Source organism: Urocitellus parryii, chromosome 1 (assembly GCF_045843805.1).
Source record: "Urocitellus parryii isolate mUroPar1 chromosome 1, mUroPar1.hap1, whole genome shotgun sequence".
NCBI classification, from domain to species: domain Eukaryota; kingdom Metazoa; phylum Chordata; class Mammalia; order Rodentia; family Sciuridae; genus Urocitellus; species Urocitellus parryii.
The window spans coordinates 134809259-134831310 of NC_135531.1; the positions used below are offsets into that span (position 1 = coordinate 134809259).

At 37.2% G+C, this 22052-nt stretch overlaps 1 protein-coding gene across 1 annotated transcript in view; it reads left to right on the forward strand.

The window, feature by feature from the left end:
- Positions 1 to 22052, forward strand: part of Sar1b (secretion associated Ras related GTPase 1B) — a 30696-nt gene that overhangs the window by 2953 nt on the left and 5691 nt on the right. The window contains exons 2-6 of the mRNA XM_026413072.2: positions 8579 to 8654; positions 11851 to 11970; positions 18590 to 18655; positions 20429 to 20532; positions 21566 to 21697. Of these exons, the coding sequence (XP_026268857.1) occupies positions 8597 to 8654; positions 11851 to 11970; positions 18590 to 18655; positions 20429 to 20532; positions 21566 to 21697 (480 nt within the window). The 5' untranslated portion in view covers positions 8579 to 8596. The remainder of the gene's footprint in view (positions 1 to 8578; positions 8655 to 11850; positions 11971 to 18589; positions 18656 to 20428; positions 20533 to 21565; positions 21698 to 22052) is intronic.

Sequence of the window (22052 nt, forward strand, 5' to 3'; positions counted from 1 at the left end):
TCTTAACAATATTGTGAGGCAAGTGATATTCCTATTATATATATACTAAAGGCAAAGGGCTCAGGAAGACTGATTGGCTTTCCTAGAATGAAACAATAGTATTAAAATGGTGCATTTTATCTCTTTTTGTCTCCTTTTTTTTTTTTCTTTTTTCCTTTTTCTTCTTTGGTGGTGCTGGAGACAAAATCCAAGGTGTCACACATAGTGGGCACATGTTTTACCACCCCAAGACCTTGAAAGAGACATTCTAAATCCAAATAGTTTTGTTTTTGTTTTGTTTTTGGTACTGCAGATTGAACCCAGAGGCACTTTACCACTGAGCCATATCCCAGCCCTTTTTATTTTTTGAGACATGGTCTCTCTAAGTTGCTTAGGGCCTTGCTAAGTTGCTGAGGCTGGTGATCCTGCTACTTCGGCATCCCAAATTGCTGGAATTGTAGGCACCACACCTGGCCAAATCCAAATAGTTTTTATTCTAGGACAGATATTCTCTTTATTTCACTTTGACTCTACTGTGATTTTCATCCCAAAATTATTAATGAATTGATTCTGTAATCATATTAAAGTTCATACCAGACTGGGAATATAGCTGAATGGTAGACCTCTTGCCTAGCATGCATGAGGCTTGGATCCACAGCACCACAAAGGAAAAAAAAATATCAAAATGATTTTGCTTAATTATTCATATAAATGAGTAATAAATATAAAATGTTCATGTAAATTTTAAAATTTTTGCTTTTTTTTACTTAATGGCTTTATTGATCTACAGTGTCATACCATAAAGTTTACCCTTTTAAAGTATTCAGTGTTGTTAGTATAGTCTAGTGTTGTACAAACATCACCACTAATTCCAAAACATTTTAATTACCTCAAGAAACCCATTAGCAATGGCTCCCCACTTTCCCATTTCCCAGACTAACAACCACTAATCTACTTAGTCTAAGGTTTGGCCTGTTTTAGAAATTCCATGTAAAGGCAGTTGTCCATAAACATTTAATGGAACAAAGTTTTTTTGTAATCTGAGAAGTTCTGTTCCATTATAGCCTTTGCACTGATTTTCATGTTACTTAAGTAGATCACTTTTTAATCTGCCTAGGGCCTTTTCCTGTTTGGTGTTCATGGAATAAATAAATCTGCTGACGTGTATATGTTTCCTTGTTCTTGACCTTTGCTCTTCACATGTCTTAATAGTGTGTTCATGGTGTTGTATAACCTGTTCTCAGGGCTCAGGTATCTGGAGCTAAGTAACTTTTATTCTTAGTTGGATATTCTTACTTCTATTTAAACAACAACAAAAATAGTTAATTCCATTTCTAATAACTTTTAGTTTGTTTTAAGGTTGTTATAAATCACAAAAGAATTATAAACGTCTCTTTGGAAGTAGAGTTTCTCTATGTTATTACGTTATTTCTGTGTGGGTCAAGTTTTACAACAACAAATTGATACCATTCTTATGCAAAAAGTCCTTTTTTTTTTTTTTTTTTTTAATCATTCTTCACCTACCAACCATTATTTCCTTTGAGGACTTTGTCTTTCTATAGCAGTGCCCTCTACCCTTCTAGATGATTCCACTGCCTGTCACTGTGGACATTGTACCCTCTAGTCTGGCTTCTCTTTATCTGTCCAAGTCAGAGCCAGACCTTGGAGCTTGCCACCACCCAGACCTAAACTTCTCTTGAATTCTTGAATCCCATATTCTTCATTTTACTGGTATACTTGTGGCCCAACCTTCACTTCTCATCCAATCTCAACTACACCTTTGTTTTGGCTTACAGACTTTCTCCCTGTTTCCTGGTTCTGTTTTGTGAGAAGCATCACCACCATCCCCCTTATATACTAGTGACTATACATCTTTATTCACTCAGCCTGGACTTCTGATCAGATCACTTCAGTACCTTTGATCAGTACTTTTCAAATCTTGTCCTTTTTCATCCCAATCCTGAAAGTCCCTAATCTCCAGTGTCTAAAGCCAAGCATTGCTGGTTGGGGAATCAAGGGTCAAAAATTAGTGTTGATTGGCACTGTTTGAATGTTTGCTTTTCAAGTCCACCCCAGCCCTTAGATCTCTTTAGCAATATCCACCAACCACCACACCATGCCAGGAATAGAACCCAGTGCCTTACACATGCACACTCTACCACTGAACTATATCCCAAGCTCTTTAGCAATCATTTAACTTGATCTGTTTATTCCTCACAGTGGGTGTTCTGATCCTTGCTCTGTTCAAAATTTCTCTACACCCTTTCCTTTTGGAGTCAGATTCCTGCCACCTTCACAGATTTCCTGGCATTTCTTCCTTGTGTTCTTCCTCTCAGTTCAAGCTCCTCTTCAGACTTTGTCCCTTCCTTTTAGTTTAATTTTTTCCCTCTTAACCTCTCCTTTCCCAGTAATTCCTTCCCTTCCCTTATCATCATTCTGAAGCCTCACCCATCCTTGAGAAAATCTCATTCATTCCATTCAAACTTTTTTTAATGTTATTTTTTAGTTGTAGTTGGACACAATACCTTTATTTTTTAATTTTTATGTGGTGCTGAGGATGGAACCCAGGGGCCTTGCATGTGCTAGGCAAGTGCTCTACCACTGAGCTACAACCCCAGCCCCCCATTCAAATTTTTGAAAAGGGAATCTCTCCCCCACTGCCTCTTCCAATTAACTTTTTCAGTTAGGTGAATGAGAAGTTCTCATTTACTTTTCAATAATAACAGCAGCCAGGCTTATTTTGTGCATATTGTCTCATCTGATCTTTACAATACCTTGAGAGATATTTTGAAAGAAACTTGTAACTTGTTGAAGAACATAAAGTATATGCATCATAAATAAGCCTTGCTTTGCTTTAAGTACTAGCTACAAGTTATCCTAAACCGCTGTTCCACTGCAGGCTGCTCATGCTCTCAACAATTGGCTCCTCCTCACCAAAGCCAGCTATGACCTCTCTGCAGCTGTACTTAAGGTCACTTCCTCCATTTTCATCATTGTCTTTTCTAATTCTTCCAGTCTTTCTGGGTTACATTGGTTCTTCCACTCCCATCTGTCCCTTAAAGTCTATCTGTAGTGAGACCTTATTTCTTCCATAGCATTTTGTCTGGTGTTTAAGGAGAAGGATTACAGGCAGAGATGGTGGAAGAACATTCTGATGTTGAGAAGGAGTATGGGCAGAGGTTTTAATGTTGCAAAGTTTGAGTCCCCTGCAGTGAATGGTAAGAAGTTTACTTTGATCTAGGGAAAGCCACAAAAAGGGACATATATAAGGTAAGCTTGGATCAGTAGCTAAAAGGCAAATAGTAGAATTTCTGGAGTACTAGATTAGCAGTTTGATTGAATATTATGAGCTTTTAAAAACCCCTGATGGGGGGTTGGGGTTGTAGCTTAGTAGTAGCCACTTGTCTGGCACGTGTGAGGCACTGGGTTCGATCCTCAGCACCACATAAAAATAAATAAATAAAATAAAGGTATTGTGTCCATCTACAATTTTAAAAATATTTTAAAAACAAAAATAAAAAACCCCTAGTGGACCAAACAAGGTGACACAAACCTGTACTCCCCAGTTTGGGAGGCTGAGGCAGGAGGGTCATAAGTTCAGGCCAGCCTCAGCAATTTGGCAAGCCCTTTATAAATATAGCAAGACCCTATCTCAAAATAAAAATTAAAATGGCTGAGGAAGGGCTAGGGTTGTGGCTCATAGGTGGAGCACTGGGTTTGATCCTTAGCACCACATAAAATAAAATGAAGATATTGTGTCCACCTATAAGTAAAAAAAGGTAAATAAATATTTTTTTTTAAATCTGTTTAAAAAAATGGCTGAGGAAGTTGCTCAGTGATAAAGTGCCCCTGAATTCGGTCTCCAGCAGGAGAAAAATCAAAATACTGGTGGTGGGGGCTGTGGTTTTAGCTCAGTGGTAGAGTGCTTGCCTAGCATTTATGAGGCACTAGGTTTAATTCTCAGCACCACATATAAATAAATACATAAATAGATTTAAAGAAAAAAGGTTAATACACACACACACACACACCAAAAAAAAAAAAAAAACACCATTGATGGCTCTTCATCCACTGCATAATTTAGATGGCCAAATAATTTATCATCTAAACAGGGGCCTTTCTGAGTGACGGAAGCACTATTAAAAATTACAGAGATACAATAGGTATGAGCTGAGAGTCTCTTCAGCAGACTGATAGTTATGGTCACCCTGACAACAAGTCAAGTCCAAGATAAAATTTTGGTAAAGCCATTCTGGAGGCAGTGTACAGATGGATAGAGCCAGTGGCACTCGCCTATAATCATAGTGGAGGCTGAGACAGGAGGATTGCGAGTTCAAAGCCAACCTCAGCAACAGCAACTCAGTGAGACCCTGTTTCTAAATAAAATACAAAATAGGGCTAGGGATGTGGCTCAGTGGCTGAGTGTACCTGAGTTCAATCCTCAGTACTTTTCCCCTCAAAAAAGATGGCTAGAGACACATTTTGAGATGAAGGTGGTAGTTAGAACTGGTTGTGTTGGTGAATACCTGTAATCTGAGCAGCTTGGGAGGCTAAAGTGAGAAGCTGAGACAGAAGGATTGTGAGTTTAAAACCAGCCTCAGCAACTTAGCAAGGCCCTAAGCAACTCAGCGAGACCCTGTCTCTAATAAAATATAAAAAATGGGCTAGGAGCTGGGGTGTGCATGTCTATAATCCTAGCAGCTTGGCTCGGGAGGTGAGGCAGGAAGATTGAGAGTTCAAAGCCAGCCTCAGCAACTCAGTGAGACTGTGTCTTTAAATAAAATACAAAAAATAGGACTGGGGATGTTGCTTAGTGGTTAAGTGCTCCTGGGTTTAATCCCTGGTGCCATTCCCCAAAAAACAGATGGTTGTCAGGAATGTTATATAAGGATTATTTTTTTAAATTATGTATTTATTCCAATTTGTTATACATGATGGCAGAATGCAATTCATTTCATAATACACATATAGAACACAATTTTTCAAGTCACTGATTGTACACAAAGTATTTTCACACCATTCGTGTCTTCATACATGTACTTAGGGTAATGATGTCTAACTCATTCCACCATCATTCCTACCTGCTTGCCCCCTCCCTTCCACTCCCTCCTCTTTGCCCTATCTAAAGTTCCTCCATTCCTCCCATCCTCCCCCCATGGCCATTATGAGTCAACATCCTCAAAGAAAACATTCGGCCTTTGGTTTTTTGGGATTGGCTTGCCTTACTTAGCATTATATTCTCCAAATCCATCCATTTACCTGCAAATGCCATGATTTTCTTCTCTTTTAATACTGAGTAATGTTCCATTGTGGTATATATCAAAGTTTCCCTAAGGATTATTTTTGATGTACTTAGGCTAGAACCCCAAACCTTATGCATATTAGTCAAGTACTCTACCACTGAACTACAATCACCCCCACCCTGCCACTTTTTTTTTTTTTTTTTTTTTAAGGAGATAGAGTCTCACTCTGTTTCTCAAGCTGGCCTTAAACTCCTGGGCTCAGACATTGCTACCTAAACCTTCTGAGAAGCTGAGACTGCAGGTGCATGCCACCATACCTGGTGACAAAAAAGTTCTTGACTCAGTGGTTCCTATTACTCTGGCTCCTGTCTCACTAGTTAGTACCCATTGATTTTTACTCTCTGTTCAATTCTATCACAATCATGTCACCCAGCCATACTTGACCTTTGACCTTACCTATTCAGTTTTACACCTCTGTACACTGTAAGTTCACAACCTTCTAGCAAATTCCTACTTAATCTTTAAGACTCAGGCTAACTATTATCCCAGAAGGCTTTCCTTAACTGCACTTTGTTGCCCTCTGTAGAATTGTGGACATAGAGCTTTGAGTAGAAACATAAGAAGCAGGATTGATTTCTCTTTTTTAAGAAGCAGGATTGGGGGCTGAGGTTGTAGCTTAGTGGTAGAACACTTGCCTAGCATATGTGAGGCACTGGGTTAGAGTCTCAGCACCACATAAAAATATAAATAAAGATATTGTGTCCATCTATAGCTAAAAATATTTTTAAAAAGCAAGATTGGTTTCTCTCTTTTTTTATATACAGATATAAAAAACATTTTAAATAGTGTGTGTGTATGTCATACTTGTCTAAAGAATGATAAAGACAGCACACCCTTGAAAAATTTTGAACTTGACCCAAGTTTCAGGCCTGTTCTTTTATTCCTATCTGAAAAATGAACTTTGTTGACCTTTTTTATATTTTTATATGTGTGATCCTTCTTCTCTCAAGAGGCTTTTTCTCATATTTCCCATATTACTCTATTAGTTTATCAAATCTGTTAAGTAAATAATGAACTAAACTATATTTTATTTTCTATGATTTAAAAAATTTTTAGCATTGAGCAATATGATTAAAATTTGAAAAATACAGAAAGATAACAGACAAGAAATTCACCACTTAGCACCACTTGCTATTTAAAAAAAAAAGGGGGGGGTCTTTATTCCACACAGGTATAATCAGACTTGGAAACTCTTTTTTCATTACCACAACCTTCTTATAAAAATATCCTCTTTCTTGGACACAGCCATATCAATGTTTATAGCAGCACAATTCACAATAGCTAAACTGTGGAACCAACCCAGATACCCTTCAATAAATGAATGGATTAAAAATGTGTATATACACAGTGGAATATTACTTAGCAATAAAAGAAAATAAAGTCATGGCATTTGCAGGTAAATGGCTGGCATCGGAGAAGATAATGCTAAGTGGAGTTAGCCAATCCCCAAAAAAACAAATGGCGAATATTTTCTCTGATATAAGGTGACTGACTCATAGTGGGGTAGGGAGAGGGAGTATGGAGGAATAGAACTCTAGATAGGGCAGAGGGGTGGGAAGGAAAGGGAGGGGGCAGAGGATAAGCAATGATTGTGGAATGTGATGGACATCATTATCCAAAGTGCATGTATGAAGACAGGAATTGATGTGAACATTCTTTATATACAAAATTGTGTTTTATATGTGTAATAAGACTTGTGATGCATTCCACTGTCATGTATTTAAAAAAATAAAAGCAATTGAAAAAAAGAAAAGAAAAAGGCTTCAGGACAAAACAAACAAACAAAAATATCCTCTTTCTTTTCTCTCTGCTCTTCCTCCTTTCTCCCTCCAATACCCACTACAAGGATGTAGTAAATGTCCCATGGCTGTATATACTATAATTTTATTTTATTTTTTTTAGAGAGAGTGAGAGGGGAGAGAGAGAAAGAGAGAGAGAGAGAGAGAGAGAGAGAGAGAGAGAGAGAATTTTTAATATTTATTTTTTTTTAGTTCTCGGCGGCACAACATCTTTGTTGGTATGTGGTGCTGAGGATTGAACCCGGGCCGCACGCATGCCAGGCGAGCGCGCTACCGCTTGAGCCACATCCCCAGCCCAATATACTATAATTTATTTAACTTACTGAACATAGATTTTCTCCAATTTTTTTTTTTTTTTTGTACTGGGGATTTAACCCAGGGGTGCTTTACCACTGAGCTACATCCCCAGTCCTTTATGTTTTTTATTTTGAAATAGGGTCTCACCAAAGTTGCTGAGGGCCTTGCTAATTTGCTGAGGCTGGCCTTGAACTTTTGATCTTTCTGTCTCACCCTCACAAGTTGCTGAGATTATAGGTATGTATCACCATACCTGGCTCCAAAATTTTTCTTAAGTAACACTAATGAAGAGTATATTTATGCATAATGATTCTCTACGTTTAGGATAATTTATAAAGAATTCTTGGATCAAATTATATCAACAGATACATTGCCAAATTGGTTTTGAAAAAGATTTGTACTACCAGGCACGATGGCACACTCTTATAATCCCAGTAATTTAGGAGGTTGAAACAGGAGGATTGCAAGTTCAAGACCAGCCTCAGCAACTTGGGTAGGCCCTAAGTAACTTAGTGAGACCCTGTTTCAAAATAAAAAATTATAAAGGGCTGGGAATGTAGCTCAGTGTCAAAGCGCCCCTGGGTTCAATCCCCAGTACCGAAAGAAAAAAGAAAAAAATTTTTTAGAAAGAAAAATAAAAGAAAAAGATTTACACTAAGCCAGGGACTGTGGCACACACCTATAATCTAGCAACCCAAGGCCAGGCAGGAGGATGAGAGTTCAGTGGTAGAGTACCCTGGGTTCAGTCCCCAGCATGGCAATATAGCAAGACCCTATCAAGAAAGAAAAGAAGGAAGGAAGGAAGGAAAAGAAAAGAAGATTGGTTATGTAACTCAGTTGTAGACTGACCCTGGGTTCAATCCTCAGTACCACCCCTCTCCTCCAGAAAAAGAAGAAAAAATTGGTACTATTTTATACTGCCATGAACTGTGTGCCTTTTTGCCCCTTTCTTTTTAGTTCAGATTGTTGTAATTCTCTTTCATTTTGCTACTTAGATGGACATAGAACATTCTCTACTTAGTATTATAATGACATTTTCCTTTTTTATGTGTCAGTATCTATTAAGTTATGGGGGCCTGGATAATAGTGCTTAACTCTTTATAGTAAGATTGTTGTAGTATTATTTATTCAGAGTTGGTGTTAGTGTTTAATGAATGTTGGTATATAATGTTGACTACTAAATTCAAAACTCTTTTTCAGACCCTGTAAGATTTGGATATGTCTTTCATATTCGATTGGATTTACAGTGGGTTCAGCAGTGTACTACAGTTTTTAGGTAATGGCGGCCCTTTGTTCTCTATAGTTATCCCATTTAATCTGTTTATATTTATAAGTATGCTTATTTGCATAGAGCCTCTATATATAAGCCAGTAGTTAAGAATGCAAGCTTTTTTGCTTATTTATTTTTTGTGGTACTGTAGGTGAATCCAGTGATGTTTTACCACAGAGCTACCTCCCCAGCCCTTTTTATCTTTGAGACAGGGTATTGCTAAATTGTTCAGGCTGGCCTTGAGTTTGTGATCCTCCTGCCTCAGCTGCCCAGGCAGCTGGGATTATAGGCATATAATGCCCAGCAAAAATGCAAGGTTTAAAATCATAACAATCACATTAATTATTCATCCCTTTTACCCCTTCCCCCACCCCACCCCACCAAGAACCAGAGACAATTTACCACTGAGCTACATCCCCAGCCCTTTAGATTTTTTGTTGCCTCTGCTAGTCTCAAACTTGCAATTCTCCTGCCTTAGCCTCCTAATAGCTGGAATTACAGGTATGCACCACTGTGCCTGGCCAAATTAACTTCTGTTAATATATACATACGTGTGTGTGTGTGTGTGTGTGTGTGTGTGTGTGTGTGTATGGCTTTATTATTGGAATAATTAACAAACATTTGAAGATATTGCCAGTCTCCTGATTTTCAAATTTTACCCTGCATTTAGTCTCTCTGTAATCATCAATCTTTTGAACTGGATTTCATGGCATAGTTTCAGACAGGTCACAGTGCTTACAGAATTATATCTCCTATATAAATATTTCTTCTTCCATGAACATTTTCTTGACAAAGGAAATAAATTTTGTAGTCGATTGCACATCTGTAATCTAGCTACTCAAGAGGCTGAGGCAGGACTATCGTAAGTTTGAGGTCAGCCTTGGCAATTTAGTGATACTTTTTCTCAAAATAAAAAAATAAAAAGGTCTGGGGATGTAGCTCAGTGGTAGTGTACCCTGGGCTCAGTCCCCAGTACCACACACATAACACACACAAATGCACAAGAAAAATCATAAGCCTCCATTTGAGTATGATGTGTCAAAATGCATTCTATTGTCATGTGTAACTAATTAGACCAAATAAAAAATATTATAAAAAATTAAAGGGGAAAGCAGAATAAGAAAAAAAAGAAAGAAAAACCGTAAGTGCTTAATATCCTAAAAACCTCATTTATTAATTGAGTAAATATTTTTTTGAGCTTCTGCCATGAGTAAAGATAAGTCCTGTGTTCTCTTGCACTTCTATGGGGTTAGAAAACTAAGCACCTAAGAAAGTTGAAGGTTGAGGGTATAGCTTAGTGGTAAAGTATATGCTTAGACTGTGTGAGGCCCTGGGTTTAAGTCCTAGCCTCAAAATTTGATTTTAAAAAGTAAAGTTAAGGCCAGACATGGTGGTACACACCTGTAATCCCAGCTGCTCAGAGGTTCAAGCAGGAGGATCACCAATTCAAGGCCAGGCTGGGCAGTTTATCAAGACCTTGTTCCAAAATAAAACAGCTGGAGATGTTGTTCAATGGTGGAATGGTTGCCTAGCATGTGTGAGGCTCTGGGTTTGATCCCCAGTACTAGCAAAAAAGGAATGAAGTTCAATATTTAGCTTTTAAATGCCAGTCTACTATAAATTGGTCAATGCTGCATTTTCAGCATTTATAAATTTATCATTGCCTCATTGATATGTCTAAGATTATATATTTGGGATTTTTGTTTCTGTTGTTATAGCTTAGTTTTATATAATCCTATGATCAACCGTTTAACCTTTTAACTTTTTAGCTGAAAGAATGCTCACTGTTATTTTTTCACCAAAAATACTTGTTTTCATTCATAAAAAAAAATCTTTTTTTAATCAGGCATGGTGACACAGGACTGTAATTCCAATGACTTGAAATGCTGAGACAAGATCAAATGTTAAAGTCCAACTTCAGCAATTTAGTAAGACCTTGGCCCAAAATGAAAAAAATTAATTTTTTTTTTTTTTAAAGGACTGGGTTGGGCGTGGTGGCACAGACCTGTAATTCCAGTGGCCCCGGAGGCTGAGAGGAGGATCACAAGTTCAAAGCTAGCCTCAGTAACTTATCAAGGCCCTAAGTAATGTAGCCAGATCTTGTCTCAAAATAAAAAATATATAAAAAGAGTTGGGGGCTGGGGCTGTAGCTCAGTGGCAGATTGAGACACTCGGTTCAATCCTTAGCACCACATAAAAATAAATAATAAAATAAAGGCATTCTGTCCATACACAACTACCAAAAAAAATTATTTAAAAAAAGGGCTGGGGACATGGCTCAGGGTTTAATTCTTGGTAATAAATTTAAATAAATAAATATTAAAAGTGCTGGGGATATGGCTCAGAGATAGAATGCTCCATCCCAGAATTTTAAACAAAACAAAACTTTATTAAAAAATTTCCTTCAGGCTGGGGATATAGCTCAGTTAGTAGAGTGCTTGCCTGACATGCACAAGGCCCTGGGTTCAATTCCCAGCACCAGCAAAAAAAAAAAAAAAATTATCCTTGCTGGGTAGGGTGGTACACACCTATAATCCCAGCAACTAGGGAGGCTGAGGCAGGAGAATTGCAAGTTCAAGGCCAGCCTCAGCAATTTAGTGAGGCCCTAAGCAACTTAGTAAGACCCTCTCTCAAAATAAAAAATAAAAAGGTCTGGTCTGGTGTTGTAGCTCCGTGGTAGAGTGCCTGCCTCACACACATGAGGCACTGGGTTTGATCCTCAGCACCACATAAAAATAAATAAATAAAGATCATATCCATCTACAACTTAATAAATAAATAAATAAATAAATAAATAAATAAATAAATAGGGCTGGGGATATAGCTCAGTATTAGGGTTCTTTTGGGTTTAATCCCCAATAACAAAAACAAACATTTTTTTCCTCAGTCTAGCTTTATAAATATATGATATCAAGTATTTTTTCAGTGTTTTTCTAATAGAGAACACAGATTTTACCCCTAAATTGTGAATGTATCAGCTTTTTACTATTGCAGATATGTTTAGGAAATACAAATATTTCACCAACTGTTGTCAAGTTTAGTTTTTTAATTATTTGAAGTCCCAAATCATGAATAGATGTAAAATAATTCTGTTAAGACTGAAAATAAATTTAGAAATTCATGCTTATTCAGGCAAAATTTAAAGTCATTTGGATAATCTATGTCAATATCACTTTGACTAATCAGAGCTTTTAATCTACAGGATTATATAAGAAAACCGGTAAATTGGTATTTCTTGGACTGGATAATGCGGGAAAAACAACATTGCTACACATGCTAAAAGATGACAGACTTGGACAACATGTCCCAACCTTACATCCCAGTAAGTATATTCCCCCATCTGACACAATACTTGATTAAAGTGATGCTGAGTCATGTGCACTAACCAAAAGGGATTTGTTTTGTTTGTTTTTGATGGATATATTATGATCAGTTTGTGTGAACTGTTCCTAAAATAGTATAATAAATAATAAATTACCTAGCTTCCAAGGAATATATTTAGGTCTTCAAATAATACTCATACTATTTTATCTATTACTACTTCCTTTTCTAGCTAAAGAACTTAAAAAAATTCTCAGAGATTATGACATGATCAGTATATAGTCGTGATTATCTTGTTTACATAACCTGAATTTCTTATGTATTTTAAAACCAAACTATTTTAATCACTTGCTCAGTAGATAGTTTATGGTTTTATACATTGCTGGTAACGCTCAACTTGTTACTCAGTTATTTTTTTATTCCTGAAAATGTCAACAATATCTAATATAAACCCATGCTTAAGGATGTAGCTCAGAAGTACAGCAAATGGCTAGCATGCACCAGGCCCCTAGTTTAATCCCTGGTGCCACGATATAAATAAATATTTTAAAAATAAACACTATAGAATTATGCCAAAAAACAGGGCATGTACTGATGTAGAAAATTGTAAAGCAGCGGCTGGGGTTGTGCTCGGTGGTAGAGCACTTGCCTAGCATGTATGAGGCACTGAGTTCAATCCTCACCACCACATAAAAATAAATAATAAAGGGCTGGGAATGTGGCTCAAGCGGTAGTGCGCTCGCCTGGCATGCGTGCGACCCAGGTTCGATCCTCAGCACCACATACCAACAAAGATGTTGTGTCCGCCAAGAACTAAAATATAAATATTAAAAATTCTCTCTCGGGCTGGAGATGTGGCTCAGCGGTAGCGCGCTCGCCTGGCATGCGTGCGGCCCGGGTTCGATCCTCAGCACCACATACCAACAAAGATGTTGTGTCCGCCGAGAACTAAAAAATAAATATTAAAAATTCTCTCTCTCTCTCTCTCTCTCCTCTCTCACTCTCTCTTTAAAAAAAAAAAAATTCTCTCTCTCTCTATCTCTCTCCCCTCTCTCACTCTCTCTTTAAAAATAAATAAATAAATAAATAATAAAGTTATTATGTCCATCTACAACTAAAAATATTTTTTTTTAAAAAAAAGAAAATTGTAAAGCAATTTTTAAAGTACTTTCCTATTTTCTTTTAGAAAGACATTAGTAATCATCCTGTAAATTACTTAATGCAACCATCCTGATATAAGTTTATATAATGAGTATGTTTTAGAAAGTAAAGTTAATGTTAAAATGATTTGGGGTAGAGGGATACTCAGGATTGAACCCAGGGACATTTAACCATTGACCCACATCCTCAGCCCTTTTTTATGTGGAGACGGGGTCTTTCTGGATTGCTTAGGGCCTTGCTAAGTTGCTGAGGCTAGTTTTGAACTTGTGATCCTCCTGCCTTAGCCTCTTGAGCCACTGAGATTATAGGTGTATGCCACCATGCCCAGCCTAAAATGAATTTATACATACCTGTGACCTTACTTTTGCTAGTGAAAGATTATAAATCAGGTAGGTACAATGTTTAAAGAAAGATAATACAAGATTAATGATGTGGGGTTGGGGGATTTAGCTCAGTGGCAGAGCGCTTGCCTAGCACACGCAAGGCTCTGAGTCTGGTCCTCAGCCCTGGGGAAAAAAAAAAAGATTAATGATGGATTAAGGAGTGTATTTATTTATTGTGGTGCCAGCAATGGAACCCAGGTCCTTGCACATACTAGGCAAGTGCTCTAACACTGAGCTGTAATCCCAGCCTTGTGTAGCTTTATTTATTTTTTTAAAATTTTGTTTTGTGTATATGTGTGTGTGTGTGTGTGTGTGTGTGTGTGTTTGTGTGTGTTTAAATTTGTTCTCTTTAGATATACATGACAGTTTGTTTCTGTCATGTTATACATACATAGAGTGTAACTTCCCATTCTTATGGTTGTACATGATGTGGAGTTACACTGGTCATGTATTCATATATGAATGTAGGAAAGTTATGTCCAATTCATTCTACTGTCTTTCCTATTCTCATCCCTCCTTCTTTCCTTTCATTCTCTTTTGTGTAATCTAATGCACTTCTCTTCTCTCCCTGCCTTATTGTTTGTTAGAAGTCACATATCAGAGCCAGTGTAGCTTTAATAAGGAGTATGAAATTGAAAACTAGACCAAAAAGCAGATAATAGTTGTTCAGTAAATGTTCAGAGAGCAGGTGTGGTAACACCCACCTATAATCCCAGCTGTTCTGGAGATTGAGGAAGTAAGTTTAAGGCCAAACTCTAGTGAGAATCTATCTCAAAATAAAAAAGACTCGAAATGTAGCTCAGTGGTAGAGTGCCCTTGTTCAATCCCCTGTAGTGGGGGTGAAAAATGACTAAGGAAGGAGAACAGAACAAAACTATTTTTTTTCATAAAACTATTGTTAGAAAAGGAACATTTCATAAAATTGATAAATCTTTTTTGTATTAGAAGAGGGGGGGCTTGATAAATAAGATTCTGATACAAGAACAATACTGTTAGAGAAAATGATCATGGTGAAATTTAATATATAAAATTGCAAAAACAGTAGAATTGGAAGAGACCTACAGAGTGGTGTAAGTTGCTTTCTTACTTTTTGATGTTGCTGTCTTTCATTTATTCACCAAATATTGAGTGCTTACTTCAAAACCAAACATTTTTCTAAATGCTAGGGATACAGCAGTGGCACTAAACAGATGCTGTCTTCACTTTGCTGCAGCTAACATTAATTTCAGCTCACATTTTTTTTTCTTTTTTTTTTTTTAAATATTTATTTATTTTTTTTAGTTCTCGGCAGACACAACATCTTTGTTGGTATGTGGTGCTGAGGATCGAACCCGGGCCGCACGCATGCCAGGCGAGCGCGCTACCGCTTGAGCCACATCCCCAGCCCACAGCTCACATTTTTTAATTAAAAGAATATGTGAGGGGCTGGAGCTCAGCAGTAGGGTGCTCACCTAGCACCTGCAAGGCCCTGGGTTTGATCCTCAGCACCACATAAAAATGAATAAAATAAAGGTATTGTATCCAACTACAACTAAAAAATTGTGTGTGTGTGTGTATATATATATATAAGAATATATCTGAGGGTTGGGGATATAGTTCAGTTGGTAGAGTGCTTGCCTTGCATGCACAAGGCCCTGGGTTCAATCCCCAGCACCACAAAAAAAAAAAAAAAAAAAAAAAAAAAGGTAACATACATATAACCTGTGATATAACAATTCTACTTTAGGTGTTTTATCCAGGAAAAATGAAAACATATTTACCAAAAAGTTTATACAGGAGTCTTTAATCCAGCTTTATTTTGTAGTTGCCAAAAAACTAGAAACACCTCAGATGTCTATTTAAAAAAGAATGAATATGCAGTGGGATACAACTCAGCAAGAAAGGGGATAAACTACATTCAGTCATATTATAGTACACAGAATAAGCTGATCACCAAAAGTTACCTGCTGTATATTTATCTCATATTTGAGAACAGGCAAAACTAACCTATGGTGATAGAATTTAGATTAATGTTTGTTTCTGGGGGGTGGAGCTGGTAATTAACTGGGAGGAGACAATAGGGGACTTTTCTGGGATGTTTTAACAGTGTTCTGTATCTTAATTAAACCAGGACTTAAAAAAAAAAAAACAAAAAACAGAATGAAGAGTGTATTGGTGATTATGACCATAGAAGTGATTTGCCAGCCATATCCAAGCATTATCTTTTCCTTATGGTTAGTGATTTTGAACAATGATTATATAAATATTTAATTCATTTGCTACTCTAACAATAGTTTGTTAATAAAATAAACTACTCTGAGCTAGAGTAGTTAACACTAGCACTTCCACTGTAATTATGGGGGAACTTCTGTTTCTGGTCTAGAAGGAAGAGTAACAGTATGAAATTATTCTTTCATTATAAATGATTAGATAACTAGACAGGAAAATCATATGACTACAACTGTTTTCAAGGATTGGGCAATTGTACAAGATTATAATTCCTGAAAGAAGGAAAACTTCTTTATTCTAACTTTCTAATAGGAGGTAATTTTCAGACCATTGTGCAAAGAAAGGAAACCCAAACATAGCCCTCTAGTCTTGCTATGTTGGAGACAAGAAAACAGACTTTGGGGAGGCCAAAGTAATGAGAGTTTGTTGGGAGGGAAGGGGGAGCTCGAGAGAAATAACTCTAGAAATGTGCATGGCTGAACACCATTCTGTACATGCATAGAACAAAAACTCCACAAGATTAATCAAGGAGTCATTTCTGGAGAAAGAACAATTATAGGGAGCTATCAGCCAAATCATTACTAAAGCTCACAAAGGACTGTGAATATTCAAGTCCTACTAGCTAGAATGGGCATATTTGATCAGATACACAGGCATTGAATAGAGGACCCAGAGGGATCATACTTTAATAGTGGGGCTAAAGTAGCCCCAAAGAAAAGCTGTTTTTTCCTAACAGAACTTAAAAATGAATCTACAAGCAATTTACAGTCCTCCAAGGCAAAATCCAAAGAAATACAACAAAATTTAGCATCCATTGTTAAAATTACTAGACATGTAAAGAACTAGAGAAGTGAGGAGAAAATGCAATCAGAAGAAACAAATCCAAAAGTGATAGAAGACGATGGAATAGACAGATAAGGTCATTAAGACAGCTGTTGTGGGCTGGGGATGTGGCTCAAGCAGTAAGGCGCTCGCCTGGCATGTGCAGGGCGCTGGGTTTGATCCTCAGCACCATATAAAAATAAAATAAAGATAAATATTAAAAATATAAAAAATAAATATTAAAAAATTCTCTCTTTCTCTCAAAAAAAAAAAAAGCTGTTGTATGCCCAAGGATTTAAAGGAAAACATGTACTTAATGAGGAGAGAAATGGAGGATGGAACCAAGTGGAACTTTTTTTTTTTTTTTTAACCAAGGATTGAACCCAGGGGCACTTAATTACTGAGCCACATCCCCAGCCATTTTTATTTTTTGTTTTGAGATAGAGTCTTGCTAAGTAACTGAAGCTGTTTTTGAATTTGTGATTCTCTTTTTTTTTTTTTTTAAGAGAGAGTGAGAGAGAGGGGAGAGAGAGAGAGAGAGAGAGAGAGAGAGAGAGAGAGAGAGAGAGAATGAGAATTTTTAATATTTATTTCTTAGTTCTCGGCGGACACAACATCTTTGTTGGTATGTGGTGCTGAGGATCGAACCCGGGCCGCACGCATGCCAGGCGAGCGCGCTACCGCTTGAGCCACATCCCCAGCCCAAATTTGTGATTCTCCTGCTTCAGCCTCCCAAATCTCTGCGATTAGGCCTGCACCATCATGCCCAGCCCCAAATGAAACTTTTAAAAAAAAATTTTTTTTTTTTTTTAGTGTGAGAGAGAGAGAATTTTAATATTTATTTTTTAGTTTTTGGCGGACACAACATCTTTGTATGTGGTGCTGAGGATCGAACCCGGGCCGCACACATGCCAGGCGAGCGCCCTACCACTTGAGCCACATCCCCAGCCCCCAAATGAAACTTCTAACAATGAAAATTTCTTTGGATAGGATTAACAGCAAATTGGACAGTGCCAATACTGCAGAAGGAAAGACCAGTGATAGGCAAATGAAGCACAGAGGCCTCTCAGCGTCACCAGTTGCTGTGTATGCGTGGAGGACCGAACTAGCTCGCAATAAACACCTCTTTGCTGCTTACAAAAAAAAAAAAAAAAAAAAGCAAAACAAAAGAATGAAGCACAGAGAGAAAAATGACTGAAAGGAAAATAAAAAGAGCCTCAGTAACTTATAAGACAATATCAGGTAGTCTAAGAGACTTGTAAGTGAAATTCCAGAAGGAGAAAGGAGAGAGCAGAAAAAATTTGAAGAAGTAATGTTTCTAGTTTTTTATTATAAATTCTGTTTGCTTTTAGACTGTCTTGGGACTGGGGATATTGCTCAATGGTAGAATACCTGGAGGTACTAGGTTTAATCCCCAACAGTCGTGGGGGAGGAATGTTTTATGATGGCCATAAGAAAATATTATTAGATTATTTCACCTGCATCATTTAAGAAGAATTACAAGAGCCGGATACAGTGGTGCATGCCTGTAATCCCAGAGGCTTGGGAGGCTGAGGTGGGAGGATCATGAGTTCAAAGCCAGCCTCTGCAAAAATGAGGGGCTAAGCAACTCAGTGAGATTCTATCTCTAAATAAAGTACAAAATAGGGTTGGGGATGTGATTCAGTGGCTGAAGGACCCTAAGTTCAATCCCCAGTACTCCCCTTCAAAATAAAGAATTACATGAAAATGTTTTAGATTGGAATAGTCATTTGAATTCAGAACCATAATTGTCTAGGTTAATATTTTCGGCAGAAATGAGAAAAGAAAAAACAAATGTTAGATTTATTATGGATAGTGAATATCAGAATTGGCTATTATGATTTTTTGTGTTATATTATCTGTGTTAATTGGATTATAACTAATCATAACAAAATATTCTTTTACTAGTTCCTAAATGTTTCATTGTCCTTATTTGTAATTACAGTAAATCAAATATTAAGTTATAATGCATGCTCTGAATGAATTTCTAATTTTTATATCATAAAAATATTGTATTTTTTTTAGCTTCAGAAGAATTAACTATTGCTGGTATGACTTTTACAACTTTTGATCTGGGTGGACATGTTCAAGGTAAGATTCTGTTACTATTACAGTCACTTTGTTTTATTTTAACTTGGTTGAAAGGCCATTATGTTCCAGTGCATGAAATCTCATTCTATTTAAGCAAAGCCAGAGTAGACTTAAAGTTTAGGGATTATTATTACCCCCAGATAAATGCTTTAAAAGCAAGAGGTAATTTTCATAATATTCCTGGTCAGTTTTAGTGTAAGTTGCTTATGGTGATTAAAAATATGAGTGAAATTTAGCTTCTATTCTTTCTGCTTCACTCTACCTATCATCTGTTGTTGTAATTATGTTATGAATATGTATCTGCTCTGAAAACACCTTCAGTAGATAATTAATTACTTAAAATAATAAGGCCAAATTTATTGACCTGGCATTCAGTATCTCTGGTATGTACTATGGACTTGTCTTTTTTTCCCTGATATTCTTCTCTCCACTCCCTCCCTCACCCTTTATTTTATTTTATTTCTATTATTATTACTATTATTATTATTTTCTTTTGGTGATTCTGGGATTGAGCATAAACCAGGGCCTTGAGCATGTAAGCAAACCCTCTACCACAGAGCTACATAACCAGTCTTTTAAAAATTTTTATCATGAGACAGGATCTCACTATTTGCCCAGGCTAACCTTAAATTGGTAATGTTCCTGCCTAAGTGTGAGCTACTGCACACAGTCCCATTCTCTTTATTCCATCCAAACCAAAGCTTAATGATCTCTGTGCTTTTGCTCATGCCATCCCCATGTGTATATAAGTAACTAGTTCAGGGCCCAGTGTACATTCTGCTGCCTTCCAGGGGAAGCCACTCCCAGCTTAGAGTACTCTCAGTTTAGCTTCCTTAGACTTTACAGTGTTTGTGCACAGGTCTGCAGCAAGCTTGGGAGAGACTATCTTATCTCCTAAATTAAATTGTAGGACTAAAATTCTACAGAAATCTAAATTTGTTTTTTTATCCCCAAAAGTACTTGACAATGTCCAGCACATAGTAAGTCATAACTAATGCATATTACAGAGTTAATGGGCATTCTAAAAAGCTGATCTTATGTATATTTGAAAGGATTTTAAATGGTTGTGGCTAGTGTAAGCACATTTGATACATAAAATAATTGTTTATATATATATATATATAAATTAATTTTGGGGATGTGAAGATTAGTAAGAATTATTATCTAGCTGGGTGCAGTGTGCCATGCCTGTAATCCCAGCAGCTTGGGAGGCTGAGACAGGAAGTTCTTGAGTTCAAAGCCAGCCTCAGCAATGGCGAGGAGCGCTAAGCAACTCTGTGAGACCCTGTTTCTAAATAAAATACAAAATAGGGCTGGGGCTGTAGCTCATTTTTTATTTTGATATAGGGTCTTGCTAAGTTGTAGAGACTGGCGGCCAACATGCAAGCCACCTGCCTCAGCCTCCCAAGTTGCTAGGATTACAAGTGTGTGTCACTGTGCCCACCTTGGAGAACTACTCTTAATATCTTTTTTTTTTTTTTTTTTGGTACTGAGGATGGAACCTCAGAGGCACTTAACCACTGAGCCACATCCCTAGTCCTGTTCTGTATTTTATTTAGAGACAAGGTCTCACTAAGTTGCCTGGCACCTTGCCATTGCTAAGTCTGGCTTTGAACCTTCGATCCTCCTGTCTCAGCCTCCTGAGCTGCTGGGATTACAGGTGTGCACCACCACACCTGGCTATTCTTTACTATCTTGTTGGACACTTCATTCAAACCATCTGCTAGGTTTGACCAGCAAATAAATTCTCTAACTCCTGATTGTTTTTGTTAGCCCGAAGAGTATGGAAAAACTACCTTCCTGCTATCAATGGCATTGTATTTCTTGTGGATTGTGCAGACCATGAAAGGCTGTTAGAATCAAAAGAAGAACTTGATGTAAGTTAAATAATTAAAACTAAGCATAGTAAAATCACTCTGGTAAACCTGAAGAAATAAATTGGAAATATGGTGTCAGAATGCAGCCTTTCTGTACTCTCTGATGAAACTCCTGAAAATTTTTTGAGCTTAGTGATTGCTTTAAGTAGTGATTACTCGGAATGCAGGAATTACTTGCAGTAATTGTAGCTATTGAGGAAACATGAACATAGACAACCTTCTTAAAGACTCTTCTAGGGGTTCACCCTCTACAAAGTGTGCCCATCCTAGTATATTTCATGTGTACTGCATTCTTGGAGTGGGGTTTATCTTGAGTCCCTAGTCCTTCTTAGAATGCCATTTCTTCAGGAATTGGCTAGAATTTAGAAATAGTATAACATGTCATCTTTGTCACCACTTCCAAAAGTGAGCAGGTACATGTTTAGCTACCTCTCCTTTCCCCTCCCAGGCCAGATGCTTTATAAAGGGTCTCAGGAATAGCAGGTAAGACCAGAAATAGATCTGGGACCAAAGGGTAAGTAGCTCTGTGCTTTTACTGAAGCAAATCATACCTCTGCCCAGAGCAGACAAATACTCCTTTATATGGAATAGTCCAAATGGATTCTGTGGTCATGGGACATGGTCTGGGAGTTCCTGATTCCTTCTATGTGCCAGGCATTGTAGACGTGCACTATTACTTCATTTAATTCTCACGTCAATTCCATAAGGTAGGTGCTACTATTCTCTATTCTCTCTGAGCTTCTGTGAAGCTAACTTGCCTATGGTTGCAACTCATAAGCAGCAGAACCAGAAGTGAAACGCTGTCTGTCCACCTCCAAGGGGTTAGCTGTAGCAACTCTACCTCACTGATTTACATAGTGAGCAGAATGAACATTTGCAGAAAGAGCTTTTGGGAGACATAAGAATCAAATTTATGATTCCATTGTATTTACCTTAAGATGTGGGAAAAGTTTGCCAAAAAAATCATCATGTTGTGTAATGTAGAGAATGAGTCCTTGATTGTTTTTGTATTTTTTTGCTCTTTTTTTTTTAGTCACTAATGACAGATGAAACCATTGCTAATGTGCCTATACTGATTCTTGGGAATAAGATTGACAGACCTGAAGCTATCAGTGAAGAGAGGTTACGAGAAATGTTTGGTTTATATGGTCAGACAACAGGAAAGGTAAAAAAAAAAAAAAAAAAAAAAGTTTGACAGATGTAAATATTTAATTCTGCAGTAAAAGTGTCTTTAAATTAGGGGCTAGGGTTGTAGCTCAGAAGTAGAGTGTTTGCCTAGCATGTGTGATGCCCTGGGTTTGATCCCCAGCACCACGTAAAACTAAATAAATAAAATAAAGGTATTGTGTCCATCTACAATTGAAAATATATATATTTTAAAAGTGTCTTTAAATTATACAAGCTTTTTTTTTTTTTTTTTCTTTTTTTGGTACTGGGGATTGAACCCAGGGGCACTTAACCACTGAGCCACATCGCCACCCTTTTTTTGTATTTTATTTACAGACAGGATCTCACTGAGT